The sequence below is a fragment of the Somniosus microcephalus genome, chromosome 20, assembly GCF_052327205.1.
Source record: "Somniosus microcephalus isolate GS21.2 chromosome 20, FLI_Smic_1.0, whole genome shotgun sequence".
Taxonomy (NCBI): Eukaryota; Metazoa; Chordata; class Chondrichthyes; order Squaliformes; family Somniosidae; genus Somniosus; species Somniosus microcephalus.
The window spans coordinates 76799338-76820789 of NC_141006.1; the positions used below are offsets into that span (position 1 = coordinate 76799338).

Consider the following 21452-nt stretch of genomic DNA (forward strand, 5'->3'; position numbering starts at 1 on the left):
GGAGCTTAACAACTTCTACGCTCGCTTCGACAGGGACAACAAGGAGCCGGCTACCAAAGCCTTGCCACCCCCGGAAGACCAGGTGCTCACTCTGTCGACCTCCGACGTAAGGGGTGTTCTACGCGGAGTGAACACACGAAAGGCTGCTGGACCGGATAGCATCCCTGGACGGGTACTCAAGGAATGTGCTGATCAGCTGGCTGATGTCTTCACCGCCATCTTCAACCTGTCATTGGCCCAGGCAGTAGTCCCTACATGCTTCAAGACCGCTACCATTATTCCTGTGCCAAAACAAATGGCTGTGACGTGCCTGAACGACTATCGACCTGTCGCACTCACACCCATCATAATGAAGTGTTTCGAGAGACTGGTCTTAGCCCACATCAAAGCCAGTGTTCCCGCCTCTCTTGACCAACACCAGTTTGCCTATCGTGCAAACAGATCAATGGAGGATGCAATCACAACTGCTCTACACTTGGCACTGAATCACCTAGATGGTAAGGAGACCTACATCAGAATGCTGTTCATAGACTACAGCTCAGCATTCAACACTATCGTCCCCAACAAGCTGGCCACCAAACTCCAAACTCTTGGCCTGAACACTTCCCTCTGCAACTGGACCCTGGACTTCCTAACAAACAGACCCCAGTCTGTCAAATTAGGTAACCACACCTCACCCCCCCTGACCCTGAACACGGGGGCCCCACAAGGATGTGTGCTGAGCCCCCTCCTCTACTCCCTCTTCAACCACGACTGTGTGGCTGTTCATGGTTCCAACACCATCATCAAGTTTGCGGATGACACCACGGTAGTAGGCCAGATCACCAACAACGATGAGTCAGCCTACAGGGAGGAGGTCCAGCATCTCGTGAAGTGGTGCGCCGATAACAACCTGGCCCTTAACACCAAGAAAACAAAAGAAATCATTGTGGACTTCAGGAAGTCCAAAGGCGGAAGTCACACCCCCATCCACATCAATGGGGCTGTGGTGGAAAGGGTGGACAGCTTTAAGCTCCTCGGAGTCCACATCACGGAAGACCTCTCCTGGTCCTTCAATACCTCCTCTCTGGTGAAGAAGGCCCAGCAGCGCCTATATTTCCTAAGGAGGCTGAAGGGATGTAACCTCTCACCCCTGATCCTCTCTAACTTTTACCGCTGCACTATAGAGAGCATCCTGACAAACTGTATCACAGTATGGTATGGCAGCTGTAGCTACTATGACCGGAAAGCCCTGCAGCGGGTAGTCAAAACTGCCCAACGCATTACCGGCACCCGGCTACCGACCATAGAGCACATATACCAGAAACGCTGTCTACGGAGGTCACGGTCCATCATCAAAGACCCTACCCACCCCAGCCACAGTCTGTTCGCCCTCCTGCCATCTGGGAGACGCTACAGATGCATTCGCACCCGTACGACCAGATTTAGGAACAGCTTCTTTCCCAGGGCTGTCATCCTACTGAACTCCACAAACAAACTCTAAAGCCTGCACATCTGCCAATGCACTTTATTATGGTTATGTTATGTTAATATACTACAAGCCAAATGTATGTTGAATGTTTAAATGTCTTAATCCAAATGTACATTCTCGGGAGCCGCAAGCCTACATTTCGTTGTACTGCACTTGTGCACTAACAATGACAATAAAAGTTGATTTGATTTGATCACAGGGTATGATAGTCCTCCTATCACAGCATCCAGCTATTTATTAAATAATTGCAAGGTTTTCCTTCACTGCCCTACATGGGAGGCCATTCCAGGGGTTTATTACTCTTATGAGTTTGGGTCTGCTGTAGATACCTTGAAGGGTTCAGTGGTCAGTCGGGGTCTGAGCGCCTTGCTTTTACTGGAGTTGATTCACACTGTCCTACATCTACTTGTATGGTAGCATGACCCAGGATGTAACAGTAGAACCCCTTTGCGACCTGAACTAGTTATCCATAATCATTTACACATGAAGGAGAAAGGAATAGAAGGATATGCTGATGGGGTTAGATGGAATAGGGTAGGAGGAGGCTCATGTGGAGCCTGGATGAGTGCAGCTCCAACAACACTCAAGAAGCTCGACACCATCCAGGACAAAGCAGCCTGCTTGATTGGCACCCCATTCACCACCTTAAACATTCACTCCCTCCACCACCGGCGTACCGTGGCTGCAGTGTGTACCATCTACAAGAGGCACTGCAGCAACTCGCCAAGGCTTCTTCGGCAGCACCTCCCAAACCCGCGACCTCTTCCACCTAGAAGGACAAGGGCAGCAGGCGCATGGGAACACCACCACCTCCAAGTTCCCCTCCAAGTCACACACCATCCTTCATCGTCGCTGGGTCAAAATCCTGGAACTCCCTCCCTAACAGCACTGTGGGAGCACCTTCACCACACGGACTGCAGCGGTTCAAGAAGGCGGCTCACCACCACCTCCTCAAGGGCGATTAGGGATGGGCAATAAATGCTGGCCTTGCCAGTGACGCCCACATCCCATGAATGAATAAAAAATAAATAAACGCCGGCACAAACCTGTTGGGCCGAATGGCCTGTTTCTGTTTCTGTAGATTCTGTGTGAAGGAAAAGCAAAATACTGCCGGGAACACACAAGAGGTCTGTCAGTCTGCATCTGCTGAGAGAAGTGTTGATGTTTTAGGTTCATCAGAAATAAATAACAAGAGGCAGCCAAGCAAACGAATAGGAGCAGCAAAAACTGATAGGGAAGGGAGGGGAAAATATGAAAAAATATCACCGAAAAAAGTATAATTGGAATGGCGCAATAGATCAACTCCGTCACAAAATATTGCTTGAAAGAAATAAAAGACATTGATGAAACAAAGGACAGGCGACTAGTTCAGGCAGTGGGAGGCCGAAGGAAAATGGGAGAGATGGAAAACCTGGGGGGTGGGGGGAGGGATGTCAAGGTTGAAATTGAAACAGGTTTCAGATTGAAAAGAAAGAAAGACTTGCATTTCTATAGCGCCTTTCACGACCTCAGGACGTCCCAAAGCGCTTTACAGCCAATGAAGTACTTTTGAAATAGTCACTGTGGTCCTGTCGGAAACAGTTGAAAAAGCATCTTATCTTTCTACTGACCTTTCTGCAGCCCTCTGACTTTAACCTTGACTTTATTAACTTCAGGCCCTATTATCTCCATATTCTTTACAACAGGAGGTGCTGGCGATGTGTCTGTCAATAGAAAGAAAGACTTGCATTTCTATAGCACCTCCCATGACCTCAGGACGTCCCAAAGCGCTTTACAGCCAATGAAGTACTTTTGAAATAGTCACTGTTGTAATGTAGGAAACACGGCAGCCAATTTGCGCACAGCCAGCTCCCACAAATAGCAATGTGATAATGACCAGATAATCTGTTTTAGTGATGTTGGTTGAGGGAAAAATATTGGCCCAGGGAGATCTCCCTGCTCTTCTTCAAAATAGTGCCATGGGATCTTTTACATCCACCTGAGAGAGCAGACGGGGCCTCGGTTTAACGTCTCATCTGAAAGACGCCATCTCCGACAGTGCAGCGCTCCCTCAGCACCGCCCTGGAGCGTCAGCCTAGAATTCTGTACTCATGTTCCTGGAGTGGGATTTGAATCCACAACCTCCTGACTGAGAGGCAAGAGAGAGTGCGGCCCACTGAGCCACAGCTGAGAATGGTAGAGTCGTGGTGGGGACTCTTTGTCAGAACAACATGCTAGCAGAGCAGTTTGCCCCCTTGATGTGGGTCTGCTATTTGTTCCCTCCACTCAAGGCTTTTAGACCCCACCCTGTTTTGCTAGCTTTTCCTCTTTCAAGTTCAGACTTAGTAACCGCCCACTGCCTTAACTAGTCACACTATCTTTGTATCTCCAATTTCTTCGACGCTTCTTCTGAGTATCATCTCAGCTATTTAACCGCCTCCTGTTATTCTTTTAAGCAGATCATTGCACAGAGATTTTCTTGTGCTTTTTTCCCTCTCCTTCCCATTGGTCTGGTGATTGATCATTTTTCATATTTTCCCAGTTCTGAAGCGTTAGCGTGTCTGTTCTCGCCACCGGCTTGGTGTTGCCAATATTTTCAGTTTTTTGTTTCAGATTTTTTTTTTTATAAGCTTATTTTACGTTGAGGCTTGTGATTCACAGCTTCAGAAGACTCAACGTGAAATAAAACGTACAAATAAAAAGCAAAGAAACTGTAAAAGCTGTAAATCCGAAACAAACCTTTGTCAGGTTCCCTGTCATGACAAGAGCTGAAGGCAATTATCCAGCTAATTATATCTGCTTGGTGATTTAGGAATAGCTCCATAGAAAAATCTGAAAGGGCAACCCCTATCTGACTTTCTCGAGGTTATTTATCATCCACATCAAAGCCTGTGTCATGACAAAAAATCTTCTGCTATCTGTGGCTCCAAAAATTCACTATGCATTCACTTTGCAGCCAACCACCTTCACTGTTATGATGTAAAACAAGTTCCAAAGTATGCACCCCATCCCTTCTGTGCATTGATTGGGGCTGAGACTTGACTGCCGCAAATCATTGGCTAATCACATTAGCAATCAATCTGTTAAACTCATAAAGGGAAGGGGGTGACGGGGGAAGGGTATTGATTCAGTGAAGCAGCTTCAGTCTTGTAACTGGCTTCACTGAGCCCAGCGTTCTTGAAGCAGCACAAGGCTGAGTTTACTGCCATGGGTCAGGCTTGGTCCACCCAGCCCGGAGTGCCAAAACACCGAGTCAGGCGGAGGAGTCTGAGAAAGTTCCTGTGGCAATTTCGTGTTATTTTAGTGGGTGCTTCTGCTGTGGGCAAAACATCCATTGTGCTCCGTTTAACCGAAGGGATTTTCAGAGACGATCTCCAGAAAACCATCGGTGTGGATTATTACATTCATGTTTTGGAAACCGCACCAACAGTAAAAGTGAAGCTTCAGGTGTGGGACACAGCAGGGGAAAAGGAACATAGGTTTGTACAGCAGTTTTATTCAAATGTACAAAATCAGCTTTAATGTTTTTGGAAATGATACTTGTGTCTTCCAATCTTATTTACCATCTGTAGTTAAAGTGGTGCATGGCAGAAACTTTGGTTGATCAAACCAGTTTTTTTTTGCACTCAAGCGCACATGTTCTTGTGTGTGTTCTTGCCAGTGAAGCTGAAACCTATGCGATGAGTGGAATCTGGATGAAAACTTTGTTTCCTAAACTGCTAACTTGGCGTAAAGCAATCCAGTGACGCTGGATCTGTTGGATGCTACGTGCACACTCTCCACTCGCAGGATGCTGAAGCAGCACCAAACATCCGTTCGTTCTCAACTCTTGTTTATTATATATGCCCCGCTGCTCCTTGAAGCTTTCCCCTATTACTTTCCCTCAACGCCCTGCCCCCACTGCCAATTGCAAAATGCCAAATTCCTGATGTCACACTTTTTTTAGGTTAAACAAGACTCTACATTTTTGTGAAGCTGAATTAAATCTTGCAAACTTAATGCTGGGCTGCTCAAGTCCAAGGTATTGCTGGGGCTGACCTATTCCAACTGTGAGACAAACTCCAATCTTTAACTTGGGGATACTGTTGATAAGCTTTACATTGAGTTACTTTAGTTGCTGTGAAGTGGGAGAGATACAGGCCTAGAAATTGGGTTTTGGCGCAGCCAGGGCTTTAGCGCCGGAAGTTAGTGCCGACGCTAAGTCCCCCTGTGCGCGCCAAAAATTCAGTAGCGCCGCGCCCAAACGGCTGCCGGCGCTACTGGAGGGTTTCAGCGCCTCCCAATGGGCGCTACCTGCCCCATTGCGGCGCTGTTCCGGCGCTGCGGCGCCCGATGCGGTGCGGCAGGCTGGGGAAGTGCAGGCCTCCTCCTTCCGTTAAGGAGGAGCTGCCTGCACCGGACCGCTGGCCGTTGACGGCTGAATAAAAATGAGCCCGGCACCTCGGAGAAGTGCCGGGCTCGCGGCCCACACGCATCTGTGCCGCGGGGGGGTCTTGGAGGAGTCCGGGGAGGGAGGTGCGGGCAGGCGGCCGCCGGGGAAGCGGCCGGCCGCCGCGCGACCTTAATGCGCCGGCGCTAACTTCAGCAAGGCACCTTTTACAGAACGTTGCTTGCGGCTGCCACGGGCGAGGCGGCCGCAACTCAATTTCGGAGTTCGGGCGGGTTACCACGGCAACCGGGACGCTGCGCACACCGATGACGTCATCGGTGCCGGCGCAGCGCTACCGGTGCAACGCCGCTTTAGGGCCCCACTCAATTTTTCAAATGGCCATAACTCTGGCGCTAGTCCCTCTAGCGCCTCAAAAGCGGCGCTAAGGCTAGTGAATTTCTAGGCCAAAGACTTCAGCTATCACTGGGCCATCTGACTAAAGAGGTTTGCTAGCATCTGTTTGTTATGTTTGGAGCTGTGTGGTATGGGGGGAGGGATGATGAGCCTCTTGTTACTGAAGCTTTGATTGGCCTGTGAAAGGAGAGAGGGGAATTTGAGACTTAACCTCTCTAATCCAGTGGTTTTCAAAGCTTCTCTGTGTGGAGGGGAGGCCCCCCTGCAAATATCACCATCCTGGGATTGTCTGCCCTAACTTTTGAAAGACAGTGTTGGCTACCTAAAGAGGAACAGTCTTTTTCATTGCCGGACATGATTGGGGATATACAGTAGCTACAGAAATAACACGCTAGTAGGTCGACACATACAAAATCTGATGATAGATAAAACAAATAGTCAACAACCTCAGGGGCTCCATGGGATTGTTTCCTGGATCCAAATTTGAAATGTTATGGTTCATGCTTTCGTTCCTCTCTCTGGCTTGTGTGAGTCGTAGGGAAGTGTTAGGAGTGAGATTTATAATCAAAAGCATAAGACTGAATGCATTTAAATGTATAGCATTGTTTATTTTTCAGACTTAAATTATTTAAAGGTATATACAATTTTAATATGCTTATCTGTGCGTTTGTCTCCCTCATTGTTTCTGCCTCTTTTTCTCTTCCCTCGGTTTGCCCTCTCTGTGTTTGCCCCACGTGCTCTCCCTGCATTTACCCCTCCTCTCTCTTCCTCTGTCTGTCTGTCTGTCTGCTTGCTTCTTCTTCAGTTTCTTTTTATATTCAGTTTAATTTATATTCAATTTGGTACGCCTCGATTTTAAAATTCTCATCCTTGTTTTCAAATCCCTCTATGGCCTTTTCTCCCCCCCCACCCCCCCCCCCCCCGCATCTCTCTAACCTCCTCCTCCTGCCCTACAACCCTCTAAGATCTCCGCGCTCCTCCAATTCTGGCCTTTTGCACATCCCCGATTTTAATCACTCCACCATTGGTGGCCGTGCCTTCAGCTGCCTGGGGCCCTAAGCTCTGGAATTCCCTCCCTAAACCTCTCCGCCTCTCTACCTCTCTTTCCTCTGTTTCTATTTTCCGGCTTCTATTCTCCACTGGTAACTGTTGTCTTAAACCCCTCTCTCCTGTCTCCTCCACCCTCACCTCTGACAACAAGTGTGAGGAACTCATGGACCTCTTTGTCTCTAAGATTGAGACCATCCGTTCAGCTGCTTCTGCCACTTCCTTTCCTTCTCGTAGCCCACCGGGCCAAACTTCCTCTAAGGTTCTCCCCTGCCCTAGCCCTGAACTCACATCTTTCTCTAGTTTCTCTCCGATCTCCCCTCATGACCTGTCCACGCTCATCTTGTCCATGAGACTCACTTCCTGCTCCCTCGACCCTATTCCCACCAAACTGCTGACTACCCAACTTCCTTTTCTGGCTCCCATGTTAGCTGACATTGTTAACGGTTCTCTCTCCTCAGGTACTGTCCCCCTCTCCCTCAAATCTGCCGTCATCACCCCTCTCCTCAACAAAACAACCCTTGACCCCTCCATCCTTGCAAACTATCGCCCCATCTCCAACCTTCCTTTCCTCTCAAGTCCTTGAACGTGTTGTCACCTCCCAAATCCGTGCCCCTCTTTCCCACAATTCCATGTTTGAAGCCCTCCAATCAGGTTTCCGCCCCTGCCACAGTACCGAAACGGCTCTCATCAAAGCCACAAAGAACATCCTTTGTGACTGTGACAAAGGTAAACTATTCCTCCTCGTCCTTCTTGACTTGTCTGGAGCTTTTGACACTGTTGATCACTCCATCCTTCTTCAACGTCTCTCCACTGTCGTCCAGCTGGGTGGGACTACACTCGCCTGGTCCCATTCTTATCTATCTGATCATAGCCAGAGAATCACCTGCAATGGCTTCTCTTCCTGCTCCCGCATCGTTACCTCTGGTGTCCCCCAAGGATCTATCCTGGGCCCCCTCCTATTTCTCATCTACTTGCTGCCCCTCGGCGACATCATCCAAAAACACAGCGTCAGTTTCCACATGTACGCTGATGACACCCAGCTCTACCTCATCACCACTTCCCTCGACCCCCTCCACGGTCTCTAAATTGTCAGACTGCTTGTCTGACATCCAGTTCTGGATGAGCAGAAATTTTCTCCAATTAAATATTGGGAAGACCGAAGCCATTGTCTTTGGTCCCCGCCACTGACTCCATCCCTCTCCCTAACATCTGTCTGAGGCTGAACCAGACTGTTCGCGATCATGGTGTCATATTTGACCCTGAAATTAGCTCCCAACCGCACATCCATGACTAAGACCGCCTATTTCCACCTCTGTAACATTGCCAATCTCTGCCCTTGCCTCAGCTCATCCGCTGCTGAAACCCTCATCCATGCCTTTGTTACCTCTAGACTTGACTATTCCAACACACTCCTGGCTGGCCTCCCACATTCTATCCTACGTAAACTTGAGGTCATCCAAAACTCAGCTGCCCGTGTCCTAACTCGCACCAAGTCCCGTTCACCCATTACCCCTGTGCTCGCTGACCTACATTGGCTCTCAGTTAAGCAGCGCCTCGATTTCAAAATTCTCATTCTTGTTTTCAAATCCCTCCATTGCCCTCACCCCTCCCTATCTCTGTAATTTCCTCCAGCCCCACAACCCCCCCCCCCCCCCCGAAATATCTGCGCTCCTCCAATTCTGGTCTCTTGAGCATTCCTGATTATAATCACTCCACCACTGGTGGCCGTACCTTCTGTTGCCAAGGCCCTAAGCTCTGGAATTCCCTCCCTAAACCTCTCCGCCTCCCCTTCTTTCCTCCTTTTTAAGACATTCCTTTAAACCGACCTCTTTGACCAACCTGTCCTAATATCTCCATATTATCTAGAGCCATCTTTTGTTTCTTAACTTGTCCCATTACCTTTTGCCTCGCACTATCATCCCTTTTGTCATTCAATCTCTCCTGCCTTCCATCCCATCACAGACCTTCCCTTTGTTCTTTCCTCCCCTCCTCCCTGCCCCTGCTTAAAAATCTCCTCCCTAACCTTTTCCAGTTCTGACGAAGGGTTCGACTCGAAACTTAAGGCTAAAGGGATCAAGGGATATGGGGAGAAGGCAGGGACCGGGTACTGAGTTTGGATGATCAGCCATGATCTCATTGAATGGCGGAGCAGGCTCGAGGGGCCGAATGGCCGACTCCTGCTCCTGGTTTCTATGTTGACTCTGTTTCTTCTCTCTTCGATGCTGCCTGACCTGCTGAGTGTTTCCAGCACTTTCTGTTGTTATTTCTAATATCTCCTTATGTGGCTCAGTGTCAAATTTTGCCTGATAACGCTCCTGTGAAGCGCCTTGGGACGTTTTACTACATTTAAAAGCGCTATATAAATACAAGTTGTTGTTGTTAGCTCCCTTTCTCGCCTCAGATCTCAGCCTATCTGACCATGGAGCAATATTCTGCTGTGGGGCATCATATTCATTTATATAATGAATGTTATTTTGTTTTTAGCCACCTCGATCTCTTTCTGGGCGAGAGTAATTGGTGTCCATAGAAATAGTGACCACCTCCTCCTTAGGCAGAAAATTAGTAATCGAGTTTGGAAGGCAGAGTAAACAAAGGACAGAAAATAGACAACAAGGGAGTTTGGCAGTGCTATATGGTACATACTTCAACGCAAGGAGTCTAGGGAATAAAGCAGAGGAGCTGAGGGCACAGATAGACACGTGGGAGTCTGATATCATGGCTGAAAGAAGGGCAGGAATGGCAGCTCAACATTCCTGGTTACAGGGTTTTCAGATGAGACAGAGAGGGGGATAAAAGAGGAGGCGGGTTGCAATATTGATTAAAGAAACAATTACAGCTCTGAGGAGGGATGATATATTAGAAGGATCATCAAATGAGGCCATATGGGTTGAACTGAAAAACAAAAAAGGGGCAATCACACTGCTGGGAGTGGACTATAGATCCCCAAACAGTCAGGGAGATAGAAGAGCAAATATGTAGGCAAATTTCTGAGACGTGCCAAAATAGGGCAGTAATAGTAGGGGATTTCAACTTCCCTAATATTAACTGACGTAAAATTAGTGTAAAAGGTATAGAAGGAGCAGAATTCTTAAAATGCATTCAGGAGAACTGTTTTAGTCAGTACGTAGCAAGCCCAACAAGGGAGGGGGTGGTTCTGGACCTAGTTTTAGGGAATGAAGCTGGGCAAGGGGAAAGGGTATCGGTGGGAGAGCATTTTGGTGCTAGTGATCATAATTCAGTTAGATTTAGTGTAGTTATGGAAAAGGACAAAAATAGACCAGGAATAAAAGTTCTCAATTGGGGAAAGGCCAATTTTACTAAGCTGAGATGTGATTTAGCCAAAATGGACTGGAGACAGAAACTTGAAGGTAAATCAGTGTCAGAGCAGTGGGAGCCATTTAAGGAGGAGATAGTGAGGGTTTAGAGCAAGTATGTTCCCTTAAAGGAAAAAGGGTGGGACTAACAAATCTAGAGCTCCCTGGATGTTAAGGGGCATATGGGGTAGGATAAATTAAAAAAAAAGGGAAGCTTATGACAGATACTGAGGACTCCATACTGCCGAGAGGAGTATAGAAAGTGCAGGGGTGAAATTAAAAAGGAAATTAGGAAAGCAAAGAGAGCAGATGAAAAAATATTGGCAAGATCGATCAAGGAAAACCCAAAGATGTTTAATAAATACATTAAGAGCAAGAGGATAACTAAAGTAAGAGTAGGGCCAATGAAGGACCATAAAGGTAACCTGTGTGTGGAGGCGGAAGACTTGGGTATGGTTCTTAATGAATACTTTGTGTCTCTGTTTTCATAAGAGAGGGACGATACAGACATTGCAATCAGGGAGGGGGAGTGTGAAATATTAGATAAAATAAGCTTAGTGAAAGGGAATATTAAGGGGTTTAGCATCTTTGAAAGTGGATAAATCCCCAGGCCTGGATGAAATGTATCCCAGACTGGTAAGAGAGAAAATGGCAGAGGTTCTGACTTATCATTTTCCAATCCTCTCTGGCTACAGGTGTGGCGCCAGAGGACTGGAGAACTGTTAACGTGGTAACATTGTTTAAAAAGGGAGAAAGGGATAGACCAAATAATTACAGGCCAGTCAGCCTAACCTTGGTGGTGGGAAAATTATTGGAAAAAATTCTGAGGGACAAGATAAATCTTCATTTAGAAAGACACAGATTAATCAGGGACAGTCAGCACGGATTTGTTAAGGGAAGGTCGTGTCTGACTAACTTGATTGAATTTTTTGAGGAGGTAACAAGGAGGGTCGATGAGGGTAGTGCGTTTGATGTAGTCTATATGGATTTTAGCAAGGCTCTTGATAAGGTCCCGCATGGCAAACTGGTCACGAAAGTAAAAGCCCATGGTGTAAAGTCTGTGGGTTGTTTAGTTAATTAATACACAGACTACCAGAGTAACTTAAAACAGGACTTTACTATTCGAAGGTCAGGGCGAATCTGCCAAATAAATCCTGACACAGCACTTATATACCGGTGTGGTCACTGTCGGTATTACAGTATACAGAAGCCAACAAAGTAGTGCCACACCTAAAATAGTTCTCTTAAAGGTGAACGGTTACATACAATGGTTTTCTTAAAGGTAGACGGATACATACACTACAATCCTCCCTTTTTAGCTTACAACATACTTAGTCCCCCATTAAACATAACATATATTCAACTTCATGTAAAACAATTCACAGGTATAATCTATGCGGGAAACAGTTTACAGGTTCAGTCTCTGCGGGAACAGTTCACAGATTCAGTCTCTGGTCTTGACTCGGTCCGAACAACACCTCTGTGGTGTAGCTGGTTCACATTGCTAGCGTGACTCATCCAATAGTCTTTCCCTTGACTTAACAGCTTGAACTTCCGTCCTGCTGAACCAGCAGTGCTGACTTTTACAAACAGCTGGACTGCCTTGGTAATTTTTCCTACTTGCCAACTGATTTGGCTCCCTTCGTAGGGCCCACGTACATGATCTGGTAGAAGTGATAATGATTTAGATGGTTATCACCTTCTGCTTCGTCTTTTTCTTTTCTGCTTCTTGGAGACTCTCGGGGCTCCCTTATCAGCTGCCAGCTGTAGCGCCACCATCTCCCTATGTTCCTTAGACTTTAAGTGCTTCATCCTGATTTCTGCACTTTGGGAGTTTTCATCACAAGCTGGGCAGACCAAGTCCTCGTAATATTCCGTGTCACTCAACAGGTCATGGTAATATTCGGTGTCGTCCTGAACTAGTCTAGCGAGAGGGCCTGCTACTTCTTCCTTACCCAACTGGATGTTAGCCGACTGTTGTTCCCTCCCTAGACATCTTTCCTGAAGAGACTTCTTCATGCGTTCATATTCATCCCGCTCTTCCTGGGTTTCCTGCAAATCCTTCACTAATGACCTCATTTGTGATTTCAATACTTCCCCTTCCATCGGGGATTGATTGATCGGGCTATTCAATCCTTCTACTGGAGCAGCTGTTTCAACATTCTGTTGTTCACATAGACGTGATTCAGCGTACTTTTGGCATCCCAGTAAAATCTGTGTTGCAACCTCAGCTATTTCCATAACTTTTGAGAGCTCTGAACTCCTTCCCTTTGAAGATTGAAGCTCGTGTTCAGATTGTTCCCATTGCAGAGGCTTGTCCCTCAGCATATGAAGGAGTTGGCTGACCGTTAACTCTTCCACGGGAACACTGTGGATCAGAGTCTTCTCCATTTCATCCACCTTTTCCTCCAATGCTTTCACCTTCTTTTCCTCTTGTACTTTGGCTTTCAGCGCTCGGAGAAGTTGCGCCTTGATGCTCTCTAGCTCATGTTCAGGGGCCATTCTTACAGTCTCTGTGTTTCTTACAGTTTCCTTTTCTTCCACTGAAAGGATTTCCAGTTGAATCTGTTCTTCAAGTTGTTGAACCTCGGTCATTGCCGCCTCATATTTGTCTTGGGTTTCCTTCAATATTTTTATGAGTTCTTGGACATCTTGTCTTTCATGTCCTGCCATGTCTTTCACCTCTAATTTCTCATCTATGGATGGAACTTCTACCGATGAGTCTGTCTTGGCCTTGAGCTCATCAAGAATTTCCTGCAGCCTTTGGACTCCTTGCTCATGTTCAACCTTTAGTTGCTCATATGCTTCTACTGAAACTAGCTTTTCGGAGGTTGCCGAGTTAATCCCCTCCAGGATTGTAGCCTGGGCCTGTTCATACTGTTCCTTCAACTTCTCATACTCTGCTTGTAAGGAGTCGTAGAGAAGAACGGGAATAAAATCCCGGCTTCCTGAAGATTCCTCTTCATTTGCTCCTTCCTGCAAATATTCTAACTCCTGAACAGCATAAGGGAGATGTGATCGGTAATTGGTCACAATGGCTCTATGGTCGCTCTCTGCTTGAGCTAGCTGCTTCTGTTGTCTTTCCAGATTCTCCCATTCGGTGTCATAGAACTTTTTCATTGTTTTCATCTCTTGTTCGAGACGGTAACTCACTTGTTCTACTTGCTGTCGTAATTTGAAATAAAGTTGAGTCCGAGCTCGGTGTTTGTCAGTCATGGATATGTCCGTAAACTGAACAGACTCAGAATTCTCTGTCAAACTATGTTGTCGTTGTTCGGTGGAGTTCTGTTCTGAAACTTTGTTCTTCTCTGGAGCATAAGCCTTTATGCATGCCTTCGTTCTTCCAACCTTAGTCAGCAAGTCCATTTTAGCCTTGTCTTTCATATTTGGGTTGGTCTTATCGTCATCCGTATCAGAATCTGAGCTGATTGTCTGCACCGAGTCCTCACTCGTTATGGCTTTTAGATAGTGCCATTCCATGTCTATTTTCTTGATCCACTCCCATCCCAGAAGTGGTGGTCCTCCCTCAGGTAGTACGTATAAGTTCATTCTTGGGTGTTCTTTACCCCCATCTCTCACCTTGACTCTTATCTTCCCCATGGGGTATACTTTATGCCCCGTGTATGTCTGCAATACGAACTTGGTATCTCTTAAGGGTATATGTGAGAATAGCCGGTGGTAATCCCTTCGATTTATGACTGATAGAGCTGATCCAGTGTCCAACTCCATTTTCACTTGGACTCCAGCTATTTTTAGCATGACCCAGATAGTTTGTAGGTCAGCTTCCTTACTCACATTGTGAATTCTCAGACTGCCCAGCTCCTGGCCATTTGGGTCTGAGTCCGAATTCTGTTCGTCTGAACTCTTCTCAGCCACCTTGTGTACCTTGTTGTACTTTTCCTGTGATGGCTTCCTTTGGTTGTTGGTCTCCTTCCCTGACCGGCATACCTTAGCTATGTGACCCAGTTTGCCACATTTCCTACATTCCTGGTTCTTAAACCAGCATTGGTTCTGGTCGTGTGTTGTCTTCCCACAACGATAGCATTTTGTTGTACTCGAGGTAATTTGATCCACACTGAGTGCCGCTGCCTTTAGCTGCATTTCCGCAGTTCCCTTCGCTGCGGCTTCGTGCGATGCTGCAATAAGGACAGCCCTGTCAAGTGTAAGGTCGTTCTCTTCGAGTAGTCGCTTTTGCGTTCCTTCCTTTGACAACCCGCACACGAACTTGTCTCGCAATGCCTCTGTCAGATTCCCTCCAAACTGGCAGTGTTTCGCTAGTCTACGCAGTTCGACCAAGTATTCTGCGTTGCTTTCGTCTTTCCTTTGCGTTCTCGCATAGAATTTGAATCGTTCCGCCAACATCAACGGTGCGGGGTTCAAGTGATCACACAGAAACAGAATCACAGAAACCCCACAGTGCAGATAGAGGCCATTTCGGCCCATCGAGCCTGCACCGACACATATCCCACCCGATCCCCGTAACCCCTACACCAACACATATCCCACCCTATCCCCGTAACCCCACGTATTTAATCCCCCTAACACTAAGGGTCAATTTATCATAGCCAATCAACCTAACCTGCACATCTTTGGACTGTGGGAGGAAACCGGAGCACCCGGAGTAAACCCACGCAAACACAGGGAGAATGTGCAAACTCCACACAGACAGTCGCCCGAGGCCGGATTCGAACCCGGGTCCCTGGCGCCGTGAGGCAACAGTGCTAACCACTATCCTTCAGAACAGTCACAATATCATCGAAAGTCTGATCCGCCGGTTTAGCTGGTGCTAGTAGATGCTTCAAGAGCCCGTATGTCTTCGCGCCCATCGAGTTTAGCAAGGTTATAGCTTTGTCATCTTCTTCTATTTTATTGGCCTCACAATAGATCTCAATGCGTTCCACATATGTGGCCCAGTCTTCTACCTCGGAATTAAAATCGTTGATGTTACCACGCTTAGGCATCTTCCCCTCTTCCTGATAACACCACGGATTATTTCTTTAAATTTTCTTCTTTTTTCTTCAAGATGGCGGTTCCCGCGAAAATGGCGGTTTCCCGCGCTTATCTTCTCTCCCCGCCCACTTCAATGGCGGTTCCCCGCTTCTGTCTTCTTCTCCGCCTAATGGCAGCTTCCCGCGTTTCTTCCCCTGGCGGGAGGGGTACACTTTCCCCACGGGCGACGGCCGCTGGCTTTCAGGTTCACAGCCTGCGCGTCGGCTTCAGTGCTTTCCCTTTTCTCGGCAGGGCAACCGGCGCTGGGTACACCCTGTTGACGGCGAACAGTTTCAGCCGCTGGGCTGGCTCTCGCTCAGTTCCCCTTGCTCGGGCTCTGTCTCTCTCCCGCTCGCTCGGCTCTACCGGCGCTGGGTACACCCTGTTGACGGCGAACAGTTTCAGCCGCTGGACTGGCTCTCGCTCAGTCTCCCTTGGTCGGCTCTGCCTCTCCCGCTCGCTCGGCTCCCAATCGCGCCTCCCAGCCCTCTCGCAGTCCGGTGCTTCCCTCCCCGGCTGCGGCTGAGTTTTTATATCTTCCCGCGCCTACGCTCCCGGTCACAGCGCTTCGTGGCTTTGGTCGCTGCCCGGCCTTTTTCGCCAGTCGCGGTCTAGCTGTCTCACGACGCTGTTGCGTCCCCCAGCCTGTCTGTACCGCGGCTTCCTTGCTCCACGCTGCCCCAGTCTCAGCGCCTCTGGACCCGACTTCTGTCCGGTTCCTTTCCCCCTCGACCGTGGTCGAGTGCACCGCCCTTATCCTCCGGTTATTCTTTTTACTTTCCCTTACTCACAGTCACCGTGGCCGCCTTGCTTCTCGTGCTGATCGGCTCACTCCTCACCGTGGCAGAAGGGACAGTCAGTGCCTGTTGCTGATGGAAGTCTTTGTCTCTAACTTCTTCTTCCTTTCTAGTTCTGCAGCCTCGAGTTTTCTCCCAGCAGAACGACGAGGGCGGTTGTCTCTTCTCGACGCTCGTTAACTGCTTCGGAAGTATTGTTGCCGCAGGGTACGATCGGACTCGTCGCCACTGTAAAGTCTGTGGGTTGTTTAGTTAATTAATACACAGACTACCAGAGTAACTTAAAACAGGACTTTACTATTCGAAGGTCAGGGCGAATCTGCCAAATAAATCCTGACACAGCACTTATATACCGGTGTGGTCACCGTCGGTATTACAGTATACAGAAGCCAACAAAGTAGTGCCACACCTAAAATAGTTCTCTTAAAGGTGAACGGTTACATACAATGGTTTTCTTAAAGGTAGACGGATACATACACTACACATGGGATCCAAGGCAAAGTGACAAGTTGGATCCAAAATTGGCTCAGAGGCAGGAAACAAAGGGTAATGGTCGAAGGGTGTTTTTGTGACTGGAAGGTTGTTTCCAGTGGGGTTCTGCAGGGCTCAGTACTGGGTCCTTTGCCTTTTGTGGTATATATTTCAATGATTTGGACTTGAATGTAGGAACTATGATTAAAAAGTTTGCAGATGATACAAAAATCGGCTGTGTGGTTGATAACGAAGAAGAAAGCTGTAGACTGCAGGAAGATATCAATGGTCTGGTCAGGTGGGCAGAACAGTGGCAAATCAATCCGGAGAAGTGTGAGGTAATGCATTTGGGGAGGGCTAACAAGGCAAGGGAATACACAATAAATGGTAGGACACTGAGAAGTGCAGAGGAACAGAGGGACCTTGGAGTGCATGTCCACAGATCCCTGAAGGGAGTAGGGCAGGTAAATAAGATGGTTAAGAAGGCACACGGAATACTTGCCTTTATTAGCCGAGGCATAGAATATAAGAGCAAGGAGGTTATGCTTGAACTGTATAAAACGCTAGTTAGGCCTCCGCTAGAATACTGCATGCAGTTCTGGTCACATTACAGGAAGGATGTGATTGCACTAGAGAGGGTGCAGAGGAGATTTACGAGTATGTTGCCTGGTCTGGGGAATTTTAGCTATGAGGAAAGATTGGATAGGCTGGGGTTGTTTTCTTTGGAACAGAGGAGGCTGAGGGGAGACCTAATTGAGGCGTATAAAATTATGAGGGGCCTAGATAGAGTGGATAGGAAGGACCTATTTCCCTTAGCAGAAGGGTCAATAACCAGGGGGCATAGATGTAATCGGTCGGAGGTTTAGAGGGGATTTGAGGAGAACTTTTTCCACCCAGAGGGTGGTGGGGGTCTGGAACTCACTGCCTGAAAGGGTGGTAGAGGCAGAAACCCTCATCACATTTAAAAAGTACAGGAAACTCTCGATTTACCGGCGCCTAAATAACCGGAAATCTCTCTTAAACGGCAAAATTCAGGAGTAGGTTCAGGTAAGTTTTACTTCATATTAGTGGCCGTTCCTGGATCTATGGCTGGGTTCCTGCACTTGTTGTTAAGCAACAGGGACGCTTGGATCTTGTGGCCGGATTCTTGCACCTGTTGCTAAGCAACAGGGACGCGTGGATCTTGTGGCTGGAGTTCCTGCACCTGTTGCTAAGCAACAGGGAAGCCTGGATTTGTTGCTGTGTACGGAGCTCTCGTACCTTTTACTATACCTCTCTAATACGGCGCCATGCCGGTCCCGTTGGTGCCGGATAAAAAAGAGTTTCCTGTACTTGGATGTGCACTCGAAGTGCCGTAACCTGCAGGGCTACGGACCAAGAGCTGGAAAGTGAGATTAGGCTGGATAGCTCTTTGTCGGCCGGTGCGGACACGATGGGCCGAATGGCCTCCTTCTGTGCCATAAGTTTCTATGATTCTATGATCTGATTCTGTCTGTAACCTAATGTCTCTGAGGTTATGTTTTTTGTCAAATGGCCATTTTTTCCCGATTGAAGCTGTGCAGTGAGTGTTGGTGGACTGACAGACTATTTGACGAGAGGGTTGTCCCAATTGAGCCCAATGCTGCCTCCACTTAACACCCACACCTATGCAGGAGTCTCTATGATTGACAGGTGCAGAAACCATGGCCGAGAAGGAAGATTGTGCAGGGTGAATGAGTTTTGTACTGGAGGTGAGATGTCAGTGCTGGGGTATTTTTGGCACCGGTTGTGTGCACCGTGCAATTCCCCATGAGATGTTACGTATGTGCGATTCCGAGTACAGTGTTCATACTGCCCTGACAATTGTTCAATTGTAACCCCAGAAATACATCTGCTGCAGCACCAATGTACTTCTGAGTGTGACTAATAAATCTGTGCTGAATTATGGACAACATCAACGTGTGTGTGTGTACGTCCCTTGGTGCGCCAGGGATGATCAAGAGCCCACAGTTGGAGGACAGTTGTGTTGGAAGTCGGGGGGTGATTGGCCAAACAAAAGTGGGGAGGACCTTTCATCTGGGGTTGAAATGTCTTCTCGGGCTGGTGAATATAGTAATGCTTGAAAAATGTCGGGTTACTTGGCAAGTAGAACTTTTTGAATTCTTAAACTTTTCTCTTCTTTTCTCTCGTTCCTTGGTTTGGGATTGGAACTGCTGCCCCTATGGCGGAGGCACCAGTTCTCCAATGTGCTGAGCTCCCTATTGCAAGTTATTTTAGTGTATTCTGATTGAGCCTGTGCTGTGGAAAACCTTGTACTTTAAGATTTGAAGTATTTATTTTCTCCAAATGTTGGAGCTGTTGTACAGGATATTAACAGTTGGGAAGGTGACCAGATGACTGCCTAAAAGATGTTCTTAAATTCCTAGAAAGAATGGGATAGATTTTCCTGCCTGTATTAGATCATTGTGGGTGGGTGGAAGAGTAGAGTTCACACTCGTAAGGGCACCCGCCCAATTTCCCCCTATTTGCTGCATCCAAGTGATCTATTAGAAAAGAAAAGACTTCCATTTCTATAGCGCCTGTCACGACCTCAGGATGTCCCAAAGCACTTTACAGCCAATGAAGTACTTTTTAAAGTGTGGTCACTGTTGTAATGTAGGAAACGCAGCAGCCAATTTGTACACAGCAAGATCCCACAAACCACAATGTGATAATGACCAGATAATCTGTTTTAGTGATGTTGGTTGAGGGATAAATATTGGCCCAGGACAGCGGGGAGAACTTCCCTGCTCTTCAAAATAGTGCCATGGGATCTTTTACATCCACCTGAGAGGCAGACGGGGTCTCGGTTTAACATCTCATCTGAAAGACGGCAGTGCAGCACTCCCTCAGCGCTGCACTGGAGTGTCAGCCTAGATTTATGTGCTCAAGTCTCTGGAGTGGGATTTGAACCCACAACCTTCTGACTCGGTGGCAAGGGTGCTGCCCACTGAGCCACAGCTGACACGATAACATTATTTGTCATTTTCTTTCAGAACCATCACACAATCCCATCTCCAAACTTTAGCTGGTGGACTGCTGGTATTTGATTTAACAAATCGGCAGTCTCTTGACTACATCAGAAACTGGCTGGATGAAACCTGTACTGTGCTCGACCAATGCAAGTGCATCTTCATTCTCGTTGGCCACAAGAGTGACCGGTCAGCTGAGAGGCAAATCTCACAAGAAGAGGCTGAACTCATTGCAGCAGATTTGGGGCTGAGATACCTCGAGACTTCAGCCAAAGATGACACTAACATACAAGAGGTGTTTCTTATCCTAGCATCATCGATTGCTGAATCGGTGAAAACAGAAGTGAAAGGAGGAATATCTGCAATCATTCGCCCTGTTTTTCTGAAGCAATGACCCTTCAGCTTTGTGCTAGCCAGTTTTTGAAAATTGATCAATTGTGTTGGATGTATCGTACGACTGATAATTTGGCTGAACTTCTATATTAAATTGGGATGAGAGGTACTTCCACAGTAGGGAGATGGACTACACAATGCAATCTGTCTCTAGCAACTTGTGAACTTAGCACATGACCTAGGGATAGTTTGAGGTGGACCTATTCTAACCAGTGAATAACTCATGAGTTATGACAGTGCTCCTACGATCAGTGTCATTGCTGCATTTGTATTTATACATTCTTCTGGTCCATGTAGATATAAAATGTAGTTTGCAACATGGACCCATGGTATCAAGGTATTACTGTTGTAGTATTCAGCAAGTGTTGTACTGAAAGAAGTAGAACTATGGTGTGAGATATTTATGGCTGGGGTACCATTCAATGTTCCCTTCAAGCTGCACCTGTGCAGTATTTTGCATAGGCCGCGCAGCCCCTTCAAGGGGTCGTTTTCCCCCCCCCCCCACAAAAAATGAAAGGGAACATTGGTACCATTGTATCTCCCAGTCCCAGCACTGAGGATACAAATGCGCAACAGTTCAGAGCTTGCACAGAAAGCTGGGAGAGGAAAAACTCGTTTTTAAAGTCCAAAGTTTTAAATGTGTTCAGTTGAAATGTTAATGTCAGTCAAGATGCTTTAAGATGGGAAAATCTGTAGTGTTTCCAAACAATTATAAAACCTTATTTTTAAACAGAAGAATACCTAATTAACTAATAGATGGTTGAATATTTATATCAAGACCATATCTTAAACAAAATGTTTAAATGATGTCTGTAAACATGTAAACTGTGTGGTGTTTAATTTAGAGCATCTGAACTGAAACTTTTATAAGGATTACTTAAAAAATAAAATATACCAATTTTATGTTAATTACCACCGTTCTGTTTGACAATCTATTGAGATATCTGAATGAGTCTCGGGAAGCCTTGTCAGAATTAATTTGCTGTTAAAAAGAAAAAGAAAAGAAAGGCTTGCATTTATATAGCGCCTTTCATGACCACCGGACGTCCCAAAGTGCTTCACAGCCAATTAAATACTTTTTGTAGTCCCTGTGGTAATGTGGGAAATGCGGCAGCCAATTTGTGCACAGCAAGCACCCACAAACAGCAATGTGATAATGACCAGATAATCTGTTTTTGTTATGTTGATGGTATAAGTACAAGTATATTAAGTGAT

General features: G+C 47.0%; 1 protein-coding gene across 1 annotated transcript; it reads left to right on the top strand.

Moving 5' to 3' along the window:
* Window positions 1-4590: 4590 nt before the first annotated feature.
* LOC147103447 (ras-related protein Rab-39A-like) lies at window positions 4591-21146 on the top strand. The gene is made up of 2 exons (XM_085963033.1): window positions 4591-4929; window positions 19869-21146. The coding sequence occupies exons 1-2, from the start codon at window positions 4658-4660 to the stop codon at window positions 20236-20238; spliced, it is 642 nt and encodes a 213-aa protein (XP_085819159.1). The 5' UTR covers window positions 4591-4657; the 3' UTR covers window positions 20239-21146.
* The last annotated feature ends 306 nt before the right edge of the window (window positions 21147-21452 follow it).